At 39.3% G+C, this 25,405-nt stretch overlaps 1 protein-coding gene across 2 annotated transcripts; it reads right to left on the minus strand.

Annotated features, from left to right (window-relative positions):
• Positions 1 to 4,447: 4,447 nt before the first annotated feature.
• Positions 4,448 to 21,769, minus strand: prox3 (prospero homeobox 3). Of its 2 annotated transcripts, none has more exons than XM_047386615.1 (7): positions 21,489 to 21,769; positions 17,889 to 17,960; positions 14,455 to 16,238; positions 14,259 to 14,366; positions 11,426 to 11,538; positions 10,884 to 10,989; positions 4,448 to 6,342 (listed from the first exon to the last, which is right to left on the minus strand). In XM_047386615.1, exons 3-7 carry the CDS (start codon positions 16,234 to 16,236, stop codon positions 6,169 to 6,171), a joined length of 2,283 nt encoding a protein of 760 aa, XP_047242571.1. In that variant the 5' UTR covers positions 16,237 to 16,238; positions 17,889 to 17,960; positions 21,489 to 21,769; the 3' UTR covers positions 4,448 to 6,168. The 2 variants fall into 2 exon arrangements, with proteins under 2 accessions (XP_047242571.1, XP_047242569.1); XM_047386613.1 differs by having other exon boundaries at positions 14,259 to 14,372.
• Positions 21,770 to 25,405: the final 3,636 nt, after the last annotated feature.

A 25,405-nucleotide genomic window follows, 5' to 3' on the forward strand; every position in this document is an offset into this window, starting at 1 on the left:
TGGACCTGGAGAAAGCATTCGACTGTGTCCCTTGTGATGCCCTGTGGGGGGTGCTCCAGGAGTATGGAATCGGGGGCCCTTTACTAGGGGCCATCCGGTCTCTGTACAAGCGGAGCAGGAATTTGGTTCACATTGCCGGCACTGTTCCTGGTGCGCGTTGGACTCCGGCAGGGCTGCCCTTTGTCACCGGTCTTGTTCATAACATTTATGGACAGGATTTCTAGGCACAGCCAAGGGCCGGAGGGGGTCTGGTTTGGGGACCAGAGGATTTCGTCTCTTCTTTTTGCAGATGACGTGGTCCTGCTGGCCCCCTGTAGCCAAGACCTACAGCATGCACTGGGGCGGTTTGCAGCCGAGTGTGAAGCGGCAGGGATGAAAATCAGCTCCTCCAAGTCCAAAGCCATGGTTCTCGACCGGAAAAGGGTGGCTTGTCCTCTTCAGGTTGGAGGGGAGTTCCTGCCTCAAGTGGAGGAGTTTCAGTATCTCGGGGTCTTGTTCACGAGTGAGGGAAGAATGAAGCGGGAGATCGACAGACGGATCGGTGCGGGTGCCACAGTGATAGGGGCACTGTGCCAGTCCATTGTGGTGAAGAGAAAGCTGAGCTGAAAAGCGAAGCTCTCGATGAACTTTGGGTCATGACCGAAAGAACGAGATCCTGGATACAAGCGGCTGAAATGAGCTTCCTCCGTAGGGTGGCCGGGCACTCCCTTAGAGATAGGGTGAGGAGCTCGGCCATCCAGGAGAGGCTCGGAGTAGAGCCGCTGCTCCTCCACATCGAGAGGAGCCAGTTGAGGTAGCTCGGGCATCTATACCGGATGCCTCCTGGACGCCTTCCTTGGGAGGTGTTCCAGGCACGTCCCACCGGGAGGAGGCCCAGGGGACGGCCAGGACATGCTGGAGGGACTATGTCTCTCGGCTGGCCTGGGAACGCCTTGGGCTCCCCCCGGAGGAGCTGGAGGAGGTGTCTGGAGAGAGGGACGTCTGGGCGTCTCTGCTGAGTCTGCTGCCCCCGCGACTGGTCCCGGATAAAGCGGAAGACGACGAGTACAACGAGTACGATGAGTACGAGTACTTTATTGATGAGCAAATGAAAATAGTGTTAAGTACCTTGGACTTGAAAAGTTTAGCCCCACAAGGCTAAAAGGTTTGACACTGCTGGTTCAAACTAATACCCTGACATACCCCGACAGAACTGCAGCTGTAATCCAATTAAAAAGAGGGTACTATAAAAAATATTTACCTGCAGTGGGCTGATACAAATGCACAACGCACTTTTTAGATTCTTCTTCATATAGTATTTATTTTAACCCCATGTATTATTTTTTTCCACTTCACAGTTATGGGTTACTTCATGTTGGCCTATCACATAAAAGACAAATAAAAAGCACAAAAGTTTGTGGCTGTAATAAGGCAAAATGGGAAAACATTCAATGAGGTGTCAATACTTTTGCAAGTCACTAAATATCTTTTTTGTGCTCAAATAAAAACAATATCCTACTAGAAATTCAGCTATTCCACTGAGCAGCAAAATATAAAAAACAGTAACATTTAGAAGAGTTTGTATTGCTGTGCAAATTCTGTTTTAAAGTCCAGACAAATGGAACTGTCCAAAGGTTTGTTTTTGCACTTGAGTCAACCATTAGTTTTGCTTTGTCCACATTCACAAGTCATTTGGTCAGATTCAAACACAGAACATCTTATAAAACCCCTACAAATAAACACATTGTCTTACATTAGAAAATCATAGTTTCAAAGTATTTCAATAAACCCAGTTTTAGCCCCACTCAACTCACCTTTGTTCTTCAGTGTGTGCCAAGCTTTTATTTTGAAAGTAAAAATACTAAATTTCCGGTGTTGTTGTCGTCCTTTCACTTTGCTTTCACTTTAGAGGCTCCACAGCCACAGTCCAGCCTTCAGGATCCTTCTTCCATATGATATCAAGTCTAATTTCTCTACTGCATCCCTTCAGCTGCACAGATAGTCTGCCTAGTCCCACATAAAGGCGTAAGAAATCATGTGTCTGTCACACTACAGAGGTAATTCATTTAGACACTTTCTGATAAAAGCAAGCAAATCCATTTTCATCGCATAACCTACTGATTCCAGCTTAGAGATGGCCTCTAAAAGCTGTGGGAAAGACCAGGGTCACTGGGAGCTACACTGGCTTTAAGGTTCAGTGTAACAAACACAGAGTCAGAAGATCAAACTTTGTCATAAGTTTAACCGTTTGAGGTTTCATATGCATGACAAGGCAATTAGATATGCCACAGATGACTGAAGGGGTTGCTTTTTCTTCCCCACACGGCTAAAAAACCTCAAACCTTGTGACTTCTGTCATCTGACCAGGTCATTTTGTCTGTATATATAGTATGTGACACAATTATAATGCTTCCCAATATCCGCGTGTGCTCCTGAAAGTTTCTCATTCATTCAATGTTTCCCAAGACTGTTTAATTACGCTTTAAATAACCCTTTGATTTAAATCAGAAATACTGAAAAAGTATTTGCTCCCTTACAGATTTCTTTTTTTGTTTGTTTTTTTGGTAGCAGCAGCCTCCATCAAACGTTTGGGATAACTGACAATGAGTTAATTTACAACACATGAACAGCCTGTTCACTCCACTGCATTTTAGGTGGGTTTAAGTCCACACTTTGACTTTGCCACTCCAAAGCCTTTTTTGTTTTTTGAGCCATTCAGAGGTAGCCTTGCCGTTGTGCTTTGGATCATTGTCCGGCTGTTTAACTCAAGCATGACCTCGAGAACTGATAACTGGACTTTCTCCTTCAGGATTTTGTGCTGGAGAGCCAAATTAATGGTTCTATCTATTTCTATCTATTATGGCAAGTCATCCAGGTCCTGAAGCAGCAAAGCAGGCCCAGACCATCATACCACCACCACCATGTCTCACATGTTGTGCTAGTTTTACACCAGATATAACAGGATGCATATCATGTTCCATTTTTTTAAGATCAGACCACTTTTCCCATAGGTCTCAAGGATCATTAAGATGTTTTTTGATAAATGTGAGGCAGATCTTTATGTTCTTTTTGTTAAGTAGGGCTTTTCACCTTGGATGCATGTCCATTTTTGCCCAGTCACTTTCTTCTTGCTGAATCATCATCACTGACCTTAACTGAGACAGGTAAGACCTGCTGCACCTTACTTGCTGTTCTGGATCTTTTGTGATGTTCTAGAAGGGTCTTTGATGCACTGTTGGAGTTATTTTTGCAGGGACAGTTCAACACTTTTTAGGGTTTTCACCCAAAAGCTTTAGAAATTACTTTTTAAGCCTTGATACATGCCACTCACTGTATTTGTCATCTGTCATTGAATTCGATAGAGATGATGTGTTGTTCTTTGAGATCTTTTAGCTTTCTTCAAGCTATAGGTCAGGTGCTATTTAAGTGTTTCCTGATTCTGCAGGTCTGGTGGTAATCAGGCCTGAGTGTGGGTATTGAAACTGAACCAAGTAAATGTGATTAATCACATTTAATTACCAATGAAAGGAATTACTTATATACTGTTTCTTTAGTCAAGGTTGGTTTAGATAAAGTTTTTTTCATAAACAGTTTTAACCAGATTACACCATATCTCTTAAGGTGGTTTTCATCAAATTTGTCTGGCTTTTTAAAGGTATTTCAAAGGTGTTTTTTTGTCTTTGGAAGCTGAATTTGTCATTTTCAGTCAAGTCCTTGCAAGCATATTGTGCACCCAATAATAAGGAAAGGAAACTGGAGGATAAAGGAAGAGGAATCAACCCTCAAAAACAATTTGTAGCAGAAGAAGAATATCTAAAAGTCATATGTTTATCCACTTCATTCTAAATTGGGAAAATGATTGCCTTTATATGTGGTGTTTCCTTTTAATTAGAATCAGCTGCTCTATCACCAGGTTATAAGCAGCTGTTCTCCATTAACAAATTGAAGAAAATTTTTAGATACGTTGTAGTCAGATGGAGCACTGTCCATAGTTATTGTCACTCCAAAAAATCTTACTTTTAGAAATAAATCATTGTCAATTTAAGTAAATGAATATCTAATATTGAAAAATATTTCTTTTTAGCAGATTCACCGATGCCATAATTATTGGCAGACCTTAAGATAGATCTATCTATCTAGATAGTGGCATCTTGGCTTCACCAAGTCCTCATGACAACCAATAGATGATTTCTAAATGCTAACCGGTTGTTTGGGCAGTTTACATGAAGAGGACTTTTAATAACATAATCATGTGGAGTTTGCTAAACTCTACTGTAACTCTAGCTGGGGAAGTTTATTTAATTTCCCTTTGAAATGAATTAAGTAATTTTGATAACAAAGAAGTGGAAAAGCACATCATTCCCAATGTTAAGTATGGAGGAGGATACATATCTTTACCAATAAATGTGGAGGGTGCTAAATGTATGATGCAATTCATGTTGCATATAAATATACACATTTAATGACATGAGCTTGGTATCACTTTAATTTGCGGATAAGACATCGAGATTAATTGAAGTTTGAATGAGGCACAGATCTACAGCAGAGACTGCAGCACATTCTGTACAATGTAAAGAAAAAAAATGCAAATTACAAATCTGGGAAACACGCACTTGAATTCACATCACGAATAATTACAGCAACAAAATCTATCTTTGATTTTAGATTAAATAGTCACAATATACCAGGTTAAAGAAAAAAAGCAACAATTCTGTAAAACAAATGTTTGGATATTTTAACTGTTTTACTTCAGCTTCACATTAAAAGAATATAAAATATATCAACAGTAAGTGTACATAAAAAGAAACACCAAAACATGAATTTACCGCTATGTCATATTTAATATGTCTTACCAGATTTCCATGGTGAGTACAGTTTTATTTAACATGCACCAACGCTGTACAATAATTACACACAGCAAAGACGCAAAGGACTGACTGAGTGACACGTCTGTGCTTTGAAAGATAATCAACTTTATTTCTAGACTCTTATAATAATCGAAGATTTGTCCAGCATCACTAACAACGCTTTTCATTGAAGATTGCAAATTAGAAAAGCATGTTCTGATGACAGCAAACAAACCCAGACACAGGATATACCCCTGCAAATATACTCTGAATATTTTCACAATTTCCCACGTTGCAACCAGGAATGTAATTGTATTTCTTTGGGATTGCATGTGATATGGCAGCAAAAAGTAGTACATAAGTGTGAAGTTAAAGGAGGGTGATATACGTTTTCCAGCCACCCTCCAGAGGAAGCACATTTCAACCCTGGATCTCCTTCTTTTGGTCATGATTTATATCTCATGATCATAGGTAAGGATCTAAACGTAGACAGACCGGTAAATCGAGAACTTTGCATTTTGGTGTAGGTCTTTCTTCACCACAACAGACACTACAGCAGGAGAACGACACTAAACATACAGCCGTCCTTCACTCATTCAAGCCATGCCAATGAATAAGAACATCTCAGTTTTGTTTTTATACCACAAGCTAAAAAGGTCCAACTTGTTGTAACATTAACTTTTTAAAACATGTACCAAGATAACGGTACTTTTAATAAAATGTCTGAAACCATGTCATTTGACTTCCTTATCACAATTATGCCCTTCTTTCTGTTGATCTATTACATAAAATCCCAAAAAAATACATAGAGGTTCGTAGCTGATGTGACAAAAACTTTTAAGGGGAGTGAATAATTTTGCAAGGTACTGTACATCAAGTTTTCATTTCAATAACCATGAATCATATTCTAACATTTCCACTGGTCATCAGTAAAATGCTGCCTCACACATATAGAGAAACCTGTAACAAAATATATAGTACAAGCTTGTTTCAGTGCTCTGTTTCAGGAGAGTTTTATCAAACCTGAAACTTAGAAAAGCTCTGGTCTGGAGTCAGCCTGACTGCAGAGGAATGTTTGCAGAAGGAATTCCTGCTCCGTCCCTTTTAATTCGGTGGTATGGGCAAGATAAATGCAGTCACAAGACTCTTATTTAACCACTGAGTGTGTCCAGTGTTTTCTTGTGTTGATGATGTATGTGTTTATATCCTAAATAATGGTTTTAAACCTCAAACTGAGGACTAAACCCATCACTCACAGTTTGACAGTTTATTTAAGCCTTGATAACAATGTAGCGGAGCATGCATTAGTGTTTATGTACAGGAGAAAAACACAACTCAGTTGTCAGCCCACCGGACAGCCAGGCATCCTGAAGGCATCTGGCAGGGGACTGTCAAGCTTGCAGATGATTTTATATATTCCTTTCTTCCAGCAGGGGTCGCTGTCTCTCCCAGTCCAAATGGCTGAGTAAAACTCTCTCAGAGCCACTTCTGCCACCTCGATAAACCTCTCTGGAACCTGCACACAGAAACATACACGTCACAGTCTGCAATATATACAAGTTAACAAGGTAAAACCCTAGTTTAGCAGATTATCAATGTTTACAAGCAACGCTGGATAAATTATTGAAGAAGAAAGCATGAACCACTTGCTTCTTTAGGTGCATAAACAGTAATTGTAAAAAGTAAGTAAACCGTCTTTTAGGTCCTGGGGTATTGTGTCCGGCTATAATAAAATGATCTGGATTTTAACAGATAAAATTCTACTTCAAATGCACAAAACAAATTCCAGTGTCATCGTTTATTACACAAAGAGCAAGGCAAAAAGTGTCTGAAATACTAAGTACATCCCCCATAATTCGCCTGCAACACCTTTTACCAGCCATAAAGTAGTTGTTTTCAATACTTTACAATATTGCTTAAGTTTCTTGTGTTTATGCACAGCTCTCTGAAGGTTCCACCACAGCATTTTAATCCGATTCTTCTCTTTTTTCAGCCCTTCTGCTGTAGATTTGGCATTCTGTTTGGGACCATTTTCCTGCTTGGCTCACATTTGACTCTAGAATATTTTGGCTGCATGTCCTGTGGCTGCAAAACAAACCCATATATTCAACCCTCCACCACCGTGCTTGACGGTTGGTAAGAAGTGTTTGTACTGATGAGCTGGAGTTGTTTTTATCCAAACATGGTAAGACATGTCATCTTTGCTTTCATCTAAGTAACTGTCTTCTAAATGCCTCTTAAAATCCGTGTTGTGGATGTTTTATCATGTTTATAGTCTTATTTTATTGTATTCATCTGTTTGTTATTTCATGTTTTTAAATAGAGAACTGTCTACAATGTTTTCAAATCTAAAATAGTCTTTTTAAAATGGTGGACTTCAAATTGTTAGAAAATTGTTATTAGCAATACAAGCTACTTAGCAATTAGCAATACTGTTACCAATACAGATTACTATTAACATTGCAAGCTACTGTGAAATGCAGGCTACTGTTAACAGTAACAATATTTGCTACTGTTAGCAATACAAACTACAGTTAGCAATACATGCTACTGCTGGCATTACAGCCAATTACTTTACCAATTGAGCTACTATTAGCATTACATGGTACTATTAGTAATAGAGCCAAACTATTCATAACGCAGGCGATTGGTAAATACAAGGGACTATTAGCAATACATGTTCCTGTTAGCAATGCAAACTACAGTTAGCAGTACAGACTAGTGTTAGCATTACGGGTTACTATGAACAATAGAGGCTACTATTAGCAGTACGGGGTACTATTAGCTATAGAGCCAAATTATTCATAACTCTGGTTATTGGTAAATACGGCTTGCAATTAACAATATACGCTAATGTTCGCAATTCAAGCTACAGTTAACGGTTAGTAATGCAGGCTAGAGTTAGCTTTACAGAGGTATTAGCATTACATCGAGTGGTGGACTAGTGGTAGAGAGCAGGGCATTTGCATCCTGGAGAGGCTACAAGTACCCTGGTTCGAATCCTGCAACCTGTCATTCTGGGTCCCTGAGCCAGACCCTTATGCTGCATTAAATTTGTACTTGGAATTTGGAATTTCCAACCACTGAGTAGGAAATTTCAACTGGGACACCCGTGAAGCTCGGAATTACTATTCGGAAAGACAGGACAACATGACCATACCCGAATTCCGCATTCAAAATGGTTGCTACTCGCATCAATAGTAGTAAAACATTCATACTGTGACTGTTTTAAGCAGTTCTTTATTATTTATGCCAATCCGTATCGTCAGTCGTACACGTACTACTTTTCAGTGTTTATAATGCTAACTCTAATGACAGCAGTAAGTATTCAAAGATAGTACAACAGAGGGCCAACATGAACAGTAGAGGCAACCTCAAAGGACGATGTGATTAAAAGCTTCATAAGTTAAGTTTTGCACAGCTGAAACTTAAATTATAACAAAATTTGCTAATAAAACCACGTGTAGTCCACTGTCGCCACTTGCCCAATGCAGTTTGCTGGGTTTCCTTGGAAAGATTTTTACAAGATGGAATAATAAACTGAGCTTCACTGCATTGTTTTATATCTAGGATCAGATTTGGAATGTATGTAATTGACTTTAAATCTGTCCACATTATTAAATTGGATTGGATTGACTATATATTTATCAGAATCAGAATCAGAATCAGAAAAGCTTTATTGCCAAGTACGTTTTTGGACATACAAGGAATTTGTTTTGGCGTAAGACACATTTTCAGTTTCTTTGTAAAGTGCCTTTAGACAATCTTTGTTGTGAACTGGCACTACAAAAATAAACTGCTACAGCTTAATTGAATGCAGTAGGTAGGCCTAATATTGTACTTTCTTTGGCAATTTGTTTTCTTGTTATATTTCTTGCAAAACATGCACTAGCTCTATAGATTTTCTCTCATTTGCTGGATTGTAGGCTGTGCAGCTTTTCCAGTTTTGCTGACAGTTTTTAAAGGAGAAAAAGCACCTTTCATAGTTTTTTTTTTTAATGTAGACATTAATGTTTTGCTATTGTCAAAGGTTATTCATGTTACTTTTAAATGCCAACCTGATTCTATGTAACGTTTGAAAAGTAGAATCTCTTTAGTACAAGTCAGATGTTTTCCTGTGATTTTGCTGTCAGTTTAGTGCACCACTACTGTCGACTAGTGGTAAATGTGGGAATTTTGTGACACAAAATGGAAACCGTGTTTTGTTAGTTTGAGCAGCCCATGTGTCGTAGTGTATGTCGGGAAAGGGGGAGTGGGGTAAGTGGGTGGGGCATGGTCCTGTGCTTCAAATGATCAATAACTGTATAACATTTACAGTTCTGGTCAAAAGTCAACAGAGGTTTACATTCACTCATCATAGGCATGAACACCATATTAGATTTAAACTTTTAATGATTTATTTGAGCTGTTCTTTTTCAACTCATTTTATTTCAATTACTTTTAAAAACAAATATTCCGAGCACAACTTTGAATTAATTGTGTATTTTCTCTAAATCACAGGAGTCAAAATTATAGATGCATTATACATGCAGGGGTCTTTGTTCCACAGAATCCTGAGCTCCATTAAATGCTTGATGAGGAGAAGAAGGTTGTTGTCTGTCTCACATCAATTCAAACTCACAGCCTTAAGAATATACATACACCCAAATAACATTTGGATCAATGGAATTTAAATTGTAGAGAAACCCCATGCTGTTTGTAACTATCAACAAGCTTTGGCTGGATATTTACCCACTGTTCTTATCAGAAATGTCGATGGTTCATTTAAATGTTGTGATATCCTAATTTTCAATAGGAGTGAAATCAGGCACATCCCAGAAGCTAATTGTTAGCTTGCACAGGCTAACAACACTAACTGAAACAAAACTTTATCCATTCGGAAATTAATTTTTGTTTGTTTTTATGATGGTTGCCCTGTTAGAACTACCAGTTATGTCCAAGGTTCAACTATTTAGCTGTTGGTTTGAGTTGAACTTAAAGAACTCGGAGGTAGCCCTTCCTCTTCACTATTTCACCCATTTCGTGCAAGGCACCAGTGTCACTGGCAGCAGCACAGTCCCAGAGTATGATGCAACCACCATGCTTGACAGTTGGTACAATGTTTTTAGTTTTGAAAACCTCACTTTGAATTATCCAAACATTGATCTTGGTGGGCAAACAGTTCAATCTTTGCCCAAACCAACAGTAAACATTTTATCCAGAAGGTATCTGGGTTGTTCACATGGGCTGCTGCAAATTTCAGTTGGACTTGAAGGTGTTGGTGTTACAGTTTGGGCTTCTTTCTTGGTCGGCACCATCACTGTTTGTAGTGACACTGGTTTTCCAGTATCTTCCAGTCCGTGATGGTTTTGAGCCTTGGTGATCTGAGGGTTGTTCTTGAACATCCATCTACCCATTCATTGTTTATACATGCTTATTCTTGCATGGTCACAGGGGGGCAGCACTTATCTCCAGTGCTCATAGGAGCAACAAGAAATCTGCAAAATCCATGCAAAAAGATCCTAGGCTGGGATTTGAACCCAGGACATTCATGCTGCAAGGCAACTGTGCTTACAACACTGCCATTGTGCAACCTGTTTTTGAAGATCTTGGCCCTTTTCCTTTAATCCGACGTAAGATGTAGGTCGGTTAGGTTGAAATTCGGACACTAGATGTTACGACATGATCTCAAACACGTATCCCAACTTATTTAAGAAGAGCTAGCTAGCATTTATTTTCCTGAATAACTCTACTCAGCCATATGGAAAGTTTATGCATTTCGCTTAAAGATGGATATGTGCCAAGAAAACGGCAAAAGTATGTATATATTTAAGTGTGTATGTACATTTATTTTTGACCATGTGTAGATTTGAGGAAATCTGCCATATATTAAAACTTGTGCCCCAACTTTTTGTTTTGAAAATTGTAGTTGTTTCTTGTATAATGATTCCTCCCTGGTAAAGGATGGTTCAAATAAATCATCAAATCCCCAAATTAACATGACATTCATGCCCATAGTGAGAGTATGTAAACCTCTGAGCAGAACTGTATCCATATAATACACCTCACAGCCCTGACCTGGTAGACGTTGCTCTTGTTGTAGTGCATGTTCAGTATGCGGTAGAGCTCCGTATCACGGCTCACTCGCAGCTGACTCTCCCGGCCCAGGTGAGCAGCACCATCCCTGGGTTAAAAACATCCTCAGTTTGAGTAATTCATTTACAGACCGCTCGTAAATACATTTGTTGACTTGAACAAATCAGTTAACATGCAAACACAAAAAATGCAAATTAAAAATGTCTGTAAAACTGAATAACGATAAACTGTTGAGTTCAAACTTATCGAAATTTAAAGCAGCACAAAACATCCCGATATACATCTGTTGCAATGTGAAACTGCTTTTATGGTATGAGAACTAAAGGAAGAAGCCAGTATTGCTACATTTATAGTTATTATCATCTACTGTATATTTTGTGACCTTTTTGCAGAGAATGCACATGCACATCATCCAACATTTAAGGAAGATTAAAAACTGTAGCAATGAGCACAATCCTGTAAAAATGGTCGGACTCCTGCAGAGATAAAGAGTTAAGCAGGATTCAATGCTGAGCACAACCCACCGTGTGAGAGCGTCACGGACAGCCTGGCGTGCAAATCGCTCCATCTGGATGTAGAAGAACTCCCTGAAGTTGCTGAACCATTTAATCATCTGGGACGTCACACAGCGGTTAAACTAGACAGCAGGAAAGGCAGGAGAAGGATGCTTATTAGCTTTATTATTTATTTACAATATTATGTATTTTTTGTTGTCATGGGTTGAACCTAGTTTTAATTGGATACACAAACTATAAAACAACATTTGGTTTCAATTTATTTTTAAATGAATAATAAACCAGAACATATCTTTTTTTTATTCTATACAGTGAGGGTATTGGAGTTTGGACAAGTTGTGCCTGTGGCTGCTTTTTGCCACCTGTGCTGGCTAACTCTGAAGTCAAATACTTAAACTAACTATGGCAAGGTCATAGCTTTGATTCCTCTGCAAACTATTTAAATAGTGGAAAATAAATTCTGCCTTAATGTAGTAATTTGAGTGTATTTATTCAATGGGGAAAAAGCCAGCAATTTTGTTTGACATCGTTATTTTTTATTGGGGGATTGTTTTCCAAATGAATGATGCTGCTCAGATTAAAGGTTGGAGATTATGCTACAGTTGTCAAATATGAATTCATTGCAAGGTTATTTGCACCTCTTTTGTGGCTCTGTTAAATATGGTTGGCACCGTAGGTTTTGCTTGTATCCAGGCTTTTGTAAAGCATTGTGTAACCAAGCAGGAACTGCTCTGAGATTTAATTTGCAGCACTGTCTTAAAATCTGATTGACAAAACATTGTGAGCAGGTAAAATAATGTACTCTCCTTTAAGTTTTGGGCAGCATAGGGTTTCAGATCCTTTGCTTAGGGCCATACAACCCTTGGACAATAGTAGTGAGTTTGTTAAATCAGTGTTATTTCCATACATTTTTCAATCAAAATGAACCAATTAATGTGAGTTATGTATCTGAGACTTTTTCAATAACTCTTTAGTTTCATAGCAGTCTGTACCATTCCTGATTGTGTGATTTTACATAATTTCACTTTTGCATCAGGAGTTTCAAGTAAACTTGAACGTTGATTTGCTCGGGCGGCCGAGTTCAGCTGGGAGACAGCAGTAGGGGGAAAAAATTTTTTATAACTATGCTGATTCATATTTACTAACTTTCAAATACGCTAGAAAAATGTTTTGTTTGGGTTTCAGCAAGGTAACAAATACATTGGATTGCTCCCAATGTAAGATTGTGGTAGTTTTTTACCCTAAATTATTATTTTTACATGTGATAATTTGACACTTTCTTTGGTTTTCTATTTTTCAAATTACTGTGATCTTGATTTTTTTTCTTTCTTTCATGCATGCTGGCTAACCTTGTTCTTGCATTATTCATTTTATTACAAATTTTATTACAAAAAAAACCAACTCTTCTTGAACCTGGTCATTCGGGTCCAGAGGCTTCTGTAGCGCCTCCCAGAAGGCAGAAGGACAAACAGTCTATGTGTGTCTTTAACACCCCTGATTCAGGTCATTGCAGTTTAGCAAAAGCCTGGTGATGATCCATAGGTGGAAATCAGGCGTGCTGAAGCAGGGAAACATCTAAAACATGCAGGACACCGGACCTCGAGGACCGACTTTGGACAGTCCTGGTCTATGTGCTGGGTGGCAGGAGTTTTTACTGATGTTAACTGCCCTCCTGACACAATGCTTCGTTTAAACGTCCTCAATAGCAGGAACTGGTGCCCCAGTTATATGCTGGGCAGTTTTCACCACACTCTGCAACACCTTCCGGTCTGCAACGTACCAAGCTATAATACAGAAGGTCAGGATGCTCTGAATGCTTAAAGGTAGAAGTTCCCTGAAGGGAGGTGGTTTCTTTTCAGATTCCTCAAGACAATTAGGCACTGGCAAGCCATTTTGACCAGGTAGGAGCAGGGAGATGTACAGCCTGACACACACTCCACTGGCACACTGTGGATGTGGATGATTTCTATCTGGAGACATCTAGCTGATGTCTCCACATAGAAAGCACTATAAATTATCCTAGTAGTTCAAACACTAAATTATAATACTGGATTCATCAATTGTTTAATGAGTGTTTGAAGTGTGTGTATTAAGATGAGTATTTTTTGACTGACAACAAAAGGAATGCCACCATTGGTCCTTGCATACACAAAGCAAGAGCTGTGTCCGTATTTTCATCATAGAGTCGAGTCTGCAGAGTAAACTCGGCCAGGGCTTCCCCTCATTACTGTTTCTGAGTGCGGTGTTCATTCCCAACATTTTAAGGTGTAGTCATGGAGAGGAGCGTATCTGGTTTGGGAATCTCAGGTCTAATCATTGCTTTTTGCAGATTATTTGGTTCTGTTGTCTTCAAAGCATGGCCTTCAGGGTGTACTGTAATTGTTTCCACCTGAGTCTGAAGTGGCCAGGATCAAGGTTGGCTCATCTAGGTCTGAGGCAATGACCAAAGTCAAAAAAGCGTACTCTTTGCAAAATCTGTGCCTCCAGTAGAGGACTACGGAGGACTTTCTTTTGGTGTCTTCTTCAGGAGTAATAGTAGGCTCGAACAGGAGATGGATAGACAGATTTGGGCCTCGTCAAGCAATGTTCTGGTCTGTCTTGGTGAAGAAATTGCTGACCCAAAAAGAGGAGTAGCCACTCCTCTGTATTGAAAGGAATCGGGCATGTCCTACTGGGAGGAGACACAGAACTTGCTGGATGGACTATATATCACTTCTGGCCTGGTATCACCTGGAATGAGCCCGAAAGTTTCTCTCAGTCTTGGTTTCCATCTTGGACCTTCTATGACCCTATCTTGAATAACTAGAAACTATGGATGGATGAAGCAATGAGACACGCTTACCTTGACATCAGGGAAGTAGGTCTTGAGTGTGTTAGAGCTGGGATAGCGTGTGTAGAAGAACATGAGTTTGGCTTTCTTCAGATGGCAGGGAGACAATCCCTCCTGAGTGTAAACATGATACCAGTTAAGGTCAAACACAAAAGTGAATAAATACAATCCTCTGTTATTCCTTCCAACACACGGACAAAAAGGATATTCCCCCAGCGGTCAGGTAGAGCTCTCCTCCGTCCATCCCTCCACCTCCTCTGATGCTCCCATCTCCCCTCACCCCTCTCTCCCTCTCTCTGACTCCATGACGACTCAGCGATGGGTCCAGGTGTCCAAGAAAAGGGAGCGGAGGGAAGGAAGCATGAGAGGAGAACTCCAGGAAGGGGTCAGAGCTCAGGTAGTCCTTCCGAGATGGAGCGAGATGTGGTAGTTGTGGGTGGTGGAGTGAGCGGGAAAAGAGCTGCTGCATGGAGTAGTGGAGCAATGGGAGAGGGAGAGGTGGGGGTGGAGGAGGGGGAGGTGCAGGAAAGGAGGATGAAGAGGAAGAAGAAGAGGATGAAGTTTGGTGGAAGGAGGTTGAGGAAGAGGTCTCTTTGGGCTGCGAAGCTGGGGGTAAGAGGGGAGGGTGAGCAAGAGGAGTGGGTCTAGTCAAAGAAGGGTGATGCAGAGGGAGGCTTGGGTGAGAGGAGCTGAGGTTGGTGGAGAGAGGAGGTCCGAGGAGAGGGAAGGTCTTTCGTGTGTCAGGTGACCTGTGAACAGCCAATGGCATTGGCAGATCTGATTGTTCAGAGCAACGCAGCGGTCCAGAAGGAAGGCTGCCCCCGTTTTTTAACTTCTTAAGCTGCTGCTCTCTGTCTCCGTCCTCCTTCTTTTTCATTGGTTCCTCCACCCTTCCTCTGGTCAAAAGTCCCATCCACCCTTCCCTCTCCTTCCCTCCATCATGCCCCTGATCAGATGGGTGAAAAGAGATGGCGGCAGGAGGAGAGGAATGATCTGTCATCTCCGTGTAAAGACGTAGAACTCTGTCAATGACTCGAGCCACAGCGCTGCCCAGCTCCAGCTTCAGTGCCTGAGCAAACTTCTGTCCTCCCTCGTCATCCTCATCTTCAGTCCCTCCATCCCAGTCTCCTCTCGTCAGACCTCCACATTCAAGCCACAGCCTTGATCCCTCCATTATGCCCTCCATGTCTCCATCTCTTCGTTTGTCTATCCTTCTTTCTCTGTCTTTATGCAACTGCTCTTTTCGTTTGTGGAAGTTGTCAAAATGGGAAACAGAAAGAAGGGAGAAAGATCCCTTCTCCAACTCTGCAGTATCAATGTCCTCCTCATCGTACATCTCTCCTGGGACATCCTCCTCGTCCTCCACCATCTCCTCATCTCCCTCTCCATCGCCATCACATCCGTTTTCATTTAAGCACTTCCTTTTCTTCTCCTCCTTTTCTGCTTTTTCCCCAAACGCCTTCCAAACTTTCTCCTGAAGGGCCTGCAGTCTCTCCCTGGCCGCCTCCAACTGTTCCTTCAGCTCTTCCCTCTCCTTTCTCCTCCCTTCTCTCCTCTTTCCACCCTCCTCCACCTCCTTATCTTTTTGCCTGCACTCCAGCTTCATCCTTTTGACTTTCATGACATCTTGACTCCACTCAGCCATGAGCACAGTGTCGCTACACTTCCTTTTCACCTCCGCCAAGTCATCTTCTGCCTCCATCATCCTCTCTTCTGCTCTTTCCATCCCATGCTCTATGTGACCGACAGTCCCTTCTTCCTCCAGGCTCCTGCCTTCCATGTGTCTCTGCGTGGTCAGGTTAGCTGTTAGGATCCCTCCGATCCTCCTTGGACCTCCACCTGGCTGGAGAAGATGGTGGATGAGGGGGAAACCTGGGGCTCTAAAGGCAGGAACAGTGTGAACTCCAGGGAGATCTGCGGAGGAGAGACCGGGAGTAAAACTGCGTATCTGGTTGGAAGAGTCATCGAAAAGATCGGAAGGCGAATCCATCACTGCAAAGAGACAAAGAAAAAATCATATCCATGACATTTTTCATGGTTACAAGTGCCAACCTTAATGAATTTTAATGTGATTTATTGTGATGACCAACACAAAGTTGTGTATAATTGTGAAATTCTATTCTATTTTGTTTTTAGAAGTTAAAATCTGAAAAGTGTGGTGTGCATTTCTTTTCAACCCCCATAAGTCACTATTTTTTACAGCTACTCTTTGTTGAGATTACAGCTGCAAAATAACTTAAGCTCAGTCAGATTGGATGGAGAGCATCTGTGAACATCAACATTCAAGAAATTAAATATATTGTCGATTCCATGTAGATCTGAAATTTGACTGGGCTATTTTAACACATAATTATGCTTTGATCTAGATTATTAATCGTAGCTCTGTTTAGGGTTGTTGTCCTGGTAGAAGGTAATCCTACAACTCAGTTTCAAGTCTTTTGCAGCCTCTAACTGGGTTTCTTCCACAGTTGTCTTGTATTTAGTTCTATCTATAATTAGAGGAAACTATGGATCCTCTAATCATAGATAAGAGGATCTATAGTTTCCTCTAATCATAGATAAGAGGAAACTATGATTAGAGGAAACTATGGATCAGTGGGAAGAGTGGTCATCTTGCAATCGAGAAGTTGTGAGTTCAATTCCAGCTTCCACATGTCAATGTTCATCTGGGCAATGCTCTTAGCCTCAAGTTGCCTACCAATGTGTATAAATGTGTTTGTAAGTGCTATTGGATAAATGTGCTCTAGTGTAAAAAAAAAAACCTTTGGGTGGTCAGTATGTCTGGAAAAGCGCTTCATAAATTCAGCCCTTTAACCATTTGTCTTTCCTGTCCCTGCCGAAGAAATGCATGATTGTGCCACCACTATGTTTCTCCTTTAGTATGGTGTCTTCAGAGTGACATTTAGTGTTAACTTTTTGTCACACACAGCGTTTTGCATGTGGTGTAAAAGGTTCAATGTTGGTCTCATCTGACCGGAGCAACTTCACCCTGTTCAGATTTGAATAGTTGCCCTGTTACCTGAAACTCGCAACTGAGCTGTGAGTCTGTGCAGCTCCTCCAGAGTTACTAGGCAGGGGTTTCTTGGCTTCTTTTCTTATTAATCATCCGGTTGCTTGGCCTCATGGTAGGTCTTCAGCTATATAGTTCTCTTTCCACAGAGCTCTGTGAGGTGTTCAAACTTGGGATATTGTTTTATAACCTAACCCTGCTTCTCCACATCTTTCTCCATCATCTGTCTGTTGTGTAAAAAAACCCTCCAAAATACATTAAACCACTAAAACGCAGTTAGTGTCTGACACTTGACAAAATGTGGGAAAATTCACATCATATAAATATTTTTGCAAGGAACTGTATTTGCTTGGTTTGGTCTGCCATTGCAAACTTCAGCTTAAAGTTATCTAGAAGATGAATAACAGTAAGACAACGGTAAGTTTATGATCGTACTCAGAATTGTCAGCGTTGATCTTACTAAGCAATGTCTATAAGAACCACTCAATAAAAAAGATTCATCCCCAATATCACTTTGAATTTATGTAAAAAGAATATAACCTATCAAAATGTTTTTTTATAATATATATAGTTTTGGTGAATTAATCTATTATTTCAATGTATTGTGGTCAGGACAAGAATTCTAGACTCACCTGGACAATAAGACAAGCCACTGATCTGCCAAACGGTCCGGCTAAGTCCACTTGGATCTTTATAATGATGACCTGCAAAATTTAAACAAGTAGGAAAAATTTAACTGAAGGGCACCTGAAATTTATTTTATGTATGTATGGATGGATGTATGGATGGATGGATGAATGGATGGATGGATGGATGAATGGATGGATGGATGGATGGATGAATGGATGGATGGATGGATGAATGGATGGATGGATGGATGAATGGATGGATGGATGGATGAATGGATGGATGAATGGATGGATGGATGGATGGATGGATGGATGGATGGATGAATGGATGGATGGATGGATGAATGGATGGATGAATGGATGGATGAATGGATGGATGGATGGATGGATGGATGGATGGATGGATGGATGAATGGATGGATGGATGGATGAATGGATGGATGGATGGATGGATGGATGGATGGATGAATGGATGGATGAATGGATGGATGGATGGATGGATGGATGAATGGATGGATGGATGGATGGATGAATGGATGGATGAATGGATGGATGGATGGATGGATGGATGGATGGATGGATGAATGGATGGATGGATGGATGAATGGATGGATGAATGGATGGATGGATGGATGGATGGATGAATGGATGGATGGATGGATGGATGGATGGATGGATGGATGGATGGATTTGAAATAAATAAATAGTTAAAATGGCAATTTTGGGGTAACATAAGACAACAGGCCGAGGATGTTGACAATCATGGCAGACAACCCCTTCCAGTTGAACAGGAAGAGGAAAGACATGCAATTTCTGTGCATATTGCTGTCAAATATATTTATTGTTAAACAAGGAGCGCAGCAAATATGACATTAGCTGGACTGATGTTTGACAGATTTCTTTTAGACTAAACAGGAGGGACCAGCACACTGCAGCTATAGCCAAAATCAGATGGAGGACAGAGAGAAAGAGGCTGTCAACCAGAGTGAACAGCCTGTGGGGGTCCGGCTATGTGCTGGTAGGGCACTGGGTAACATCTGGCTCATGATCTCTGCCTCATATCATCCTCTGCTTTTCTTTCTATATTTCCTGTTGTGCAATGCACATTCAGACACAACCTGATAAAAACTGGAAACAACAACATGTGTGTTTTTTAATATTCCAAATGGCAAATATTGGTTTATTTGTATTGTGTAATCTTAGCCTGCTTTTGTACTTCACTGGAAAAGCTCTAACAGAGAATATTAAACACAAAGAGCCTGTCCTCATTTCTGTTTTTTAGTAGCCTCACCTCCCTCCAACTGCCCCCCTTTTCCTTCCTTTCCTAGCCTCTCTTTTCCTCCCCCTCACTATGTTATCTGTTTGGGCAGGTTGTTAAGCTCTGTTTGATCAGAGTATTTATCGTCACACATACTTTCACCCCCCCCCCCCCCCCCCCCCCACAAAAAATAGGAAAGAGGCTTGAGAGAGGGCTAACAATGGTCAACTGTCCTTGCAGAGTGAAATAGAGTGAAAGGAGAGAGTGGAGAGAGTGTGAACAGCAGCCATAACACTGTTAATCCACTTCAGATGCAGCCCACTACACTGGAAGATCAGAGTCATAGATAGATAGATGGATGGATAGATAGATAGATAGATAGATAGATAGATAGATAGATAGATAGATAGATAGATAGATAGATAGATAGATAGATAGATAGATAGATAGATAGATAGATAGATAGATAGATAGATAGATAGATAGATAGATAGATAGATAGATAGATAGATAGATAGATAGATAGATAGATAGATAGATAGATAGATAGATAGATAGATAGATAGATAGATAGATAGATAGATAGATAGATAGATAGATAGATAGATAGATAGATAGATAGATAGATATGGTAGTCCCCTGGTGCAACAAAATAATCCTCCTATAAATAGCTAAATATCAATTATTCAAATGCCCTCTCCTCTCTGCTATAATACAGCCCAGATGGCAGGCCGACCAATGCGCTTATATCAGGGACAGATTAGCCTTTCAAAGCCAGGGGAAAGCTGCATAAAATATGAGCCGTGAGCTACAAATATGAACGCTATTAACCACCAGATTAGGTTTAAGAATGTGGCACTGCTGGAGCGGAAAACTGACAACATAGTGATTAACATGCCTAAATCAGCGATGTTAAATAGACCTAATGCATGTTGGGAAGTGTTCTTTCTCTGAAAATGTATTTGTTTATAAATTTGTTGAGAGCTGTCTATTCATAGTATCAAAACTGGCTTGAATAAAATAGACTTTTAAGAATATTTAAAAAATACTGTACAAAAAAAAAGTACATTCTGATTCTTTTTCAACATTCACATAATAATTATAAATGTGATTAAATACAGTGAAAACAAATTCATAATTATTCTAAGCTTTAAAATAAAAAAAGAATTTCTGGTAAAATTTCACTTAATTCAAATAGTAAAAATAAACTTTGAATGCAAATAAAATTAAATGTTTTTTTTTTTAATGTACATGCAAAAAATATTTCTGGAAAGATTTTACAACATTCAGACAGTAAACGTAAGCAATCTATTTATAAAAATGCATGTTTTTTATTTTACAAAACTTAAGAAACAGATTTATGGAAAATTTACAACATAGTGAATAAATGACCTATTACTATATACAAGATTAAAGTATTAAATGTAAGTTTAAAGTCTCTACATTCACATATGTTTATTCACATAAACTCTGAAAATATATGCAATTGTTTTTATTCAAAGTAAAAAATAGTGGAACTATTTTACTACATCCACACAGTAAATAAAAACTGTGACTTATTCTAAAATTAAATATACCTTTTTGTATTTTCATATTTAAACAGTATTTCTGGAAATAGTTAAACACTTACACATAGTAAATATACACTGTAACTATATGTAAAAGTAAAACATTTTCATATGAAACATAATTTAAAAAAATATTTTCATAATATTCATGTAGCATTCAAGCATCTGAATTTAAATATATATTTTTAATATATTAATTCCAAGAATAAAGAAATTAGTACTGTTACTTCCAACAACACACACACACACACACACACACACACACACAATGTTTAAACTTTTAAATATTAATACAGCACATAATAAAGCTTGTTTGTAGTGGAAATAAATTATGGTAAAATTGATTTCTATCTATCTATCTATCTATCTATCTATCTATCTATCTATCTATCTATCTATCTATCTATCTATCTATCTATCTATCTATCTATCTATCTATCTATCTATCTATCTATCTATCTATCTATCTATCTATCTATCTATCTATCTATCGCGTTTGAAGCTTTTTGAATCCTCAGGGCGCGTGGCAACATCTGCCGGCTCTGTCACGCGACAGGAATCCGCTTTGGCCGTTCTCGCGCACCGAACTCTCAGTGTCTTTCTGAGTGCGCGCGCGCCTGCGTCCTGTGACTAATTGGCAGCTGTGAGTGAGAACTAATGTCGCATTAAGAAAAACAGATCAACACGAAGCGAGGGAGAAGCGGCCGTCCATTCTGGCTGCTATCAAAGCTGGCAACTTTAAAGGATCAAGTTTTACATTTGGAACAATTAACTCACAGAGAGGAGCTCCAGTTGTGTCCGCTCCCCGAAGCTTTTTCCACTCCACTGTCCGTGTCTGACTGCCTCCAGAACAGACACTGACCTGGACTCGGACGCCGGTGAGATCGCTGCGTCACTCCCGTTTTATTCAATCTCCGTACCCACCGAGCAGCTCTGCTGTCTTTACTCTAGTTGTGCAGTGTTTCGGGTTATTTTTTCTCCCTCGGTCAGTCCATCTATCTTTGGCCGGCATCAGCCCTGACGCGCTGCTCCCGGAGTGGAGTGGATTGGAGTGGGGCACAGTGGGCGGGCGGGCGGGCTCCAGGGCTGTCCACTTGACGGTCCGACCCCTCCCATGTTGGCATGACCCCCAGTATGAGCTCATACACGAACACATCATGCAGACAGTCGCTATAAATACCATCCTTTCTACTTCTCCTTAACTCAATTAGCTCATTTTGAATGTTAATAACAGTTATTGTTTCCGCACAGATAATGGGAAGTGTGCACCTCTCAGTTCCTTTTGAAGACCTGAAACCAGTTTAGCAGATGTCAGACTTTCTGCAGAACAGTCCCAGAGTATAAAGACGCATATTCACCTCAGAAAGTGAGCAAGTCATACATTAACAGTTTTATCTCACCGCGGGAATCCTTTTAGAGATCTAGCCCTGATATTGGACACAAAGAGCCACTGTCACACTTTGCAGCTTGTTGCTACATGTAGCTTACCATTGGAAGTTAGAGCTGCCCAGCTGTTTATAGTTCTTAGCAGAAGTTTAAAAAACACCCATCATCTGCATGGATGTCATATTAATTGTAGACTATTGATATTTAGTTTGAACTATTCTTTTTTTCCATGTAAAATGACTATATAACATACAATTTAAATCATTTTCAAAACCCAGAATTAACGCAGATTTCGTCTAATCCACATAAATTCAAAATTAAACACTCAGGTTCAAATATAAAGTGACAATGTTGCAAATATACTTTTTTACAGCAGTGTATGTTTGGTGGAATGTTTTCAAACCTATGAAAGCTATATTAACTATGCATGGTGGTGGAAGCATCATGCTGTGGGTCTGTTTCACTACCAGTGGTACTGGCGCACAGCATGGGTGAAAAAAAGAAGGAGCATTACCTGTGGTTGAGGCAAAATGATAGTTATCTAAGGCAGGGGTTCCTAAAGTGGGGGTAAGGACCCCCCCAGGGGTCCAAAACATCAAAATGATTGTCATAGTTATTGTGATTTGACTGCTGAGGTGTAAGGAGGTCCAAAAGGGACAAATTAAATAAATTAATTTATCATAAAATAAATTAATGTACCATGAAATAAAGAAATGTACCATGAACTGTCCCATTAAATAATTAAATGATATATTATGAAATTAAATTATCAAATGTAATCTTTCAGAAACATTTATTCATTTTAAAATACATATAGTTATTACACCACGTATTTTATTTTGGTACCCCTGATCTAAGTAATAATGTGGATTTATGTATATATTTAGGTCTCTAAGTATGCTTTTGACCGTGTTTGGTTTCAGGAAAATCCACAATAGATTTAAACTCATACAACCAGTTCTTGCCCATACAGTCAATTGAAGTTTGTTTTTTGTAAATACAATCCACCCTGAAAAAACGCACGTTACATTTATGTAAATTACTGCATTGTATTTGCCCTTATAGTTCAATCCTATTTATTTATTTATTTATTCAACTGTACGTTTTGTTTTATCTGACAATCATTTCATTTTTTTAGTTTAGTTTGGTTTTTGTTTTACTTGCATGCATTTTCTAAAATAAAATTGCTTTAAGACTAGTTCATTTTCTGACTATAAAGATAGAATATCTATAGTTAATTTTGTATTATTATAAGAAATATATCCACCAAATCCTTTTAGATACAATTAAGCTATTATATGGGATCCCTCAAAGTTGTGTTTTGGGGCCACTTCTGTTAAAGCACTTGCATAATCCCTGAAACAACATCTCTAACCCCTAATATGCAGATGATATTCCTCTGTACTCTGCTTGAAGAGTTGAGTTACACAAAATGTAAACAATTCTTCTTTCTTTTTTCTTTTTTGTTTTTTTTTATTTACATTGTTGGTTTATAGTTGTATGTTTGTGTTGGGTATCTGGAGGACCACAGTGGAAATAAACTTTTTTCTTTCTTTTGTTTTTATCCTCATCGATGATATTTGACTGTTGTCATGAAGCTAATGTTGCTCGTTTATGTTAACATCAAATCATTTTTTATTTCATTCAAATTCTTACAGAATCCAAACTTCTATTTGAGAATCGGTTAAGAGATAACAGTTAAGTTAAACTGCTTAGCGAATTTCAGTTTTACTTTCCCACCTGAACTAAGAGGACCTGTGTCAAATCATACTTGACATTTGATTATATATTATTATCTCTCTTCTAATTGAAATTATTGTAAAGCCATTTTTACTGATCATGATAAAAAAAACCTTGATTATCAGCAAACACTACAAAATGCTGCAGCACAGCTCTGAAAAGAACATGACTCATGTTTTATAACCTTTTCAGTCAGTACCTTTTTTTTTTTTTTTAAAGTAATTTTATATTTAGCTGGGAGCTTGAAGGGCTTTGCAGAGTCAAGCCCCTTGGTGCATTTCTGCTCTTTTAAACAGAGATGTTTTTACGACCATATAACATTTTTATAATATTTAGATTCGCCCAACCCAAAAAATAGTTGGATTTTTCCAATAGTTGTAATGTTTTGAGTGATTTAACTGTAGTAATATCAATATAAGGTAATGGGAAAAATATTTTCCTTAATTCTCAATACAAACATGGGAAAAATTAAGTACACCCTTGCTGCTTTGCATCCTCAGCAAATGTATGACTACCTCATCAGCAGCTACCTTAGGGAAGTAACCACTGCTGCCGAATAATCTCGGTCGGCTTGTGGGGATATTTCCAAATCATAGTGTCTTTTTTCACTTTCATCCATCTTAGTTTTCATAGAGTGTATTATATGTTGAAGATTATCAATGAAAATTTATATCATGATAAGGAAGTATGTTATCTGCTTTGCCACACTGAATAAAACTGTGCTGAAAACTGGGAGCACCTCAAGGACACTTGAGGTACCACAATCAGACAAAACTGTCTTGAAGTTTTTTTGTCATCCTCTGAATGGTAAAACTATGTTTTTGAAGGCAGTATGCTGGTCTGGAGCCAATAGGTGTAAGTTAACACCTCAACAGTGGCCTTAGAGGAACATCATTCCACAATAAGAAACATTATCCACAAGTGGAAAACATTCAAGATAGATGATGATCGTTTTAGGGATGGACCTCTCAGGAAATTTAGCCCTGCATCAGAGGCAATACTCAAGAGAATGCAAGAGGCCTAAGAGACCCATCTCAGACTCTACAAGCCTCGGTTTGCATGTTAAATATTAAAGATCAACTTATTGAATTCAGGTGTTCCAGACACTTCCTTGGCCATACGTTTATAAAATCCAGCTCCCTGCATGTATATATTTGTATAAACATCTGCATGCTCAGTAATTTCCAGTGGGATGCCATGAAAGGATGCCACTAATACAATATGCCCAGTCATGAGAACAAATAGGAAACAATTGGGAAGGACAGCCACTCCAAAAAGTGGTAGGCAATAAAAAAATCGCAGGGTTGAGTCAGTGGTTGCAGGTTCAGTAGCGACAGACTTCGACACTTCATGTGGCCTTTAGATGAGCTCAACTAATGACGCATAGAAAGCTTCATGGAATGGGTTTTCAGCTGCTTCCACACCATACATCTCCTTGGCGCCATAGCTCAAGTGAAACAAACTCTGATGCAGCATACCAAGACGTTTTAACCCCTTCCTGTTTCCACATAACTAAGCACAAGTAAACAAAACAAGAGCCATAAACACAAGGATGAGTGGAAAAACTT

This window comes from Girardinichthys multiradiatus, chromosome 14 (genome assembly GCF_021462225.1).
Source record: "Girardinichthys multiradiatus isolate DD_20200921_A chromosome 14, DD_fGirMul_XY1, whole genome shotgun sequence".
NCBI lineage: Eukaryota > Metazoa > Chordata > Actinopteri > Cyprinodontiformes > Goodeidae > Girardinichthys > Girardinichthys multiradiatus.

Excerpts from the sequence above, each read along its gene's own strand:
- prox3 (XM_047386613.1), bottom strand. The coding sequence starts at position 16,236 with ATGGATTCGCCTTCCGATCTTTTCGATGACTCTTCCAACCAGATACGC. Across the intron at positions 14,373-14,454 it reads TCTACCTGACCGCTGGGGGA|GTTTACACTCAGGAGGGATT; the intron begins ATATCCTTTTTG and ends AACTGGTATCAT. Across the intron at positions 11,539-14,258 it reads CCTACTTCCCTGATGTCAAG|TTTAACCGCTGTGTGACGTC; the intron begins GTAAGCGTGTCT and ends CCTGCTGTCTAG.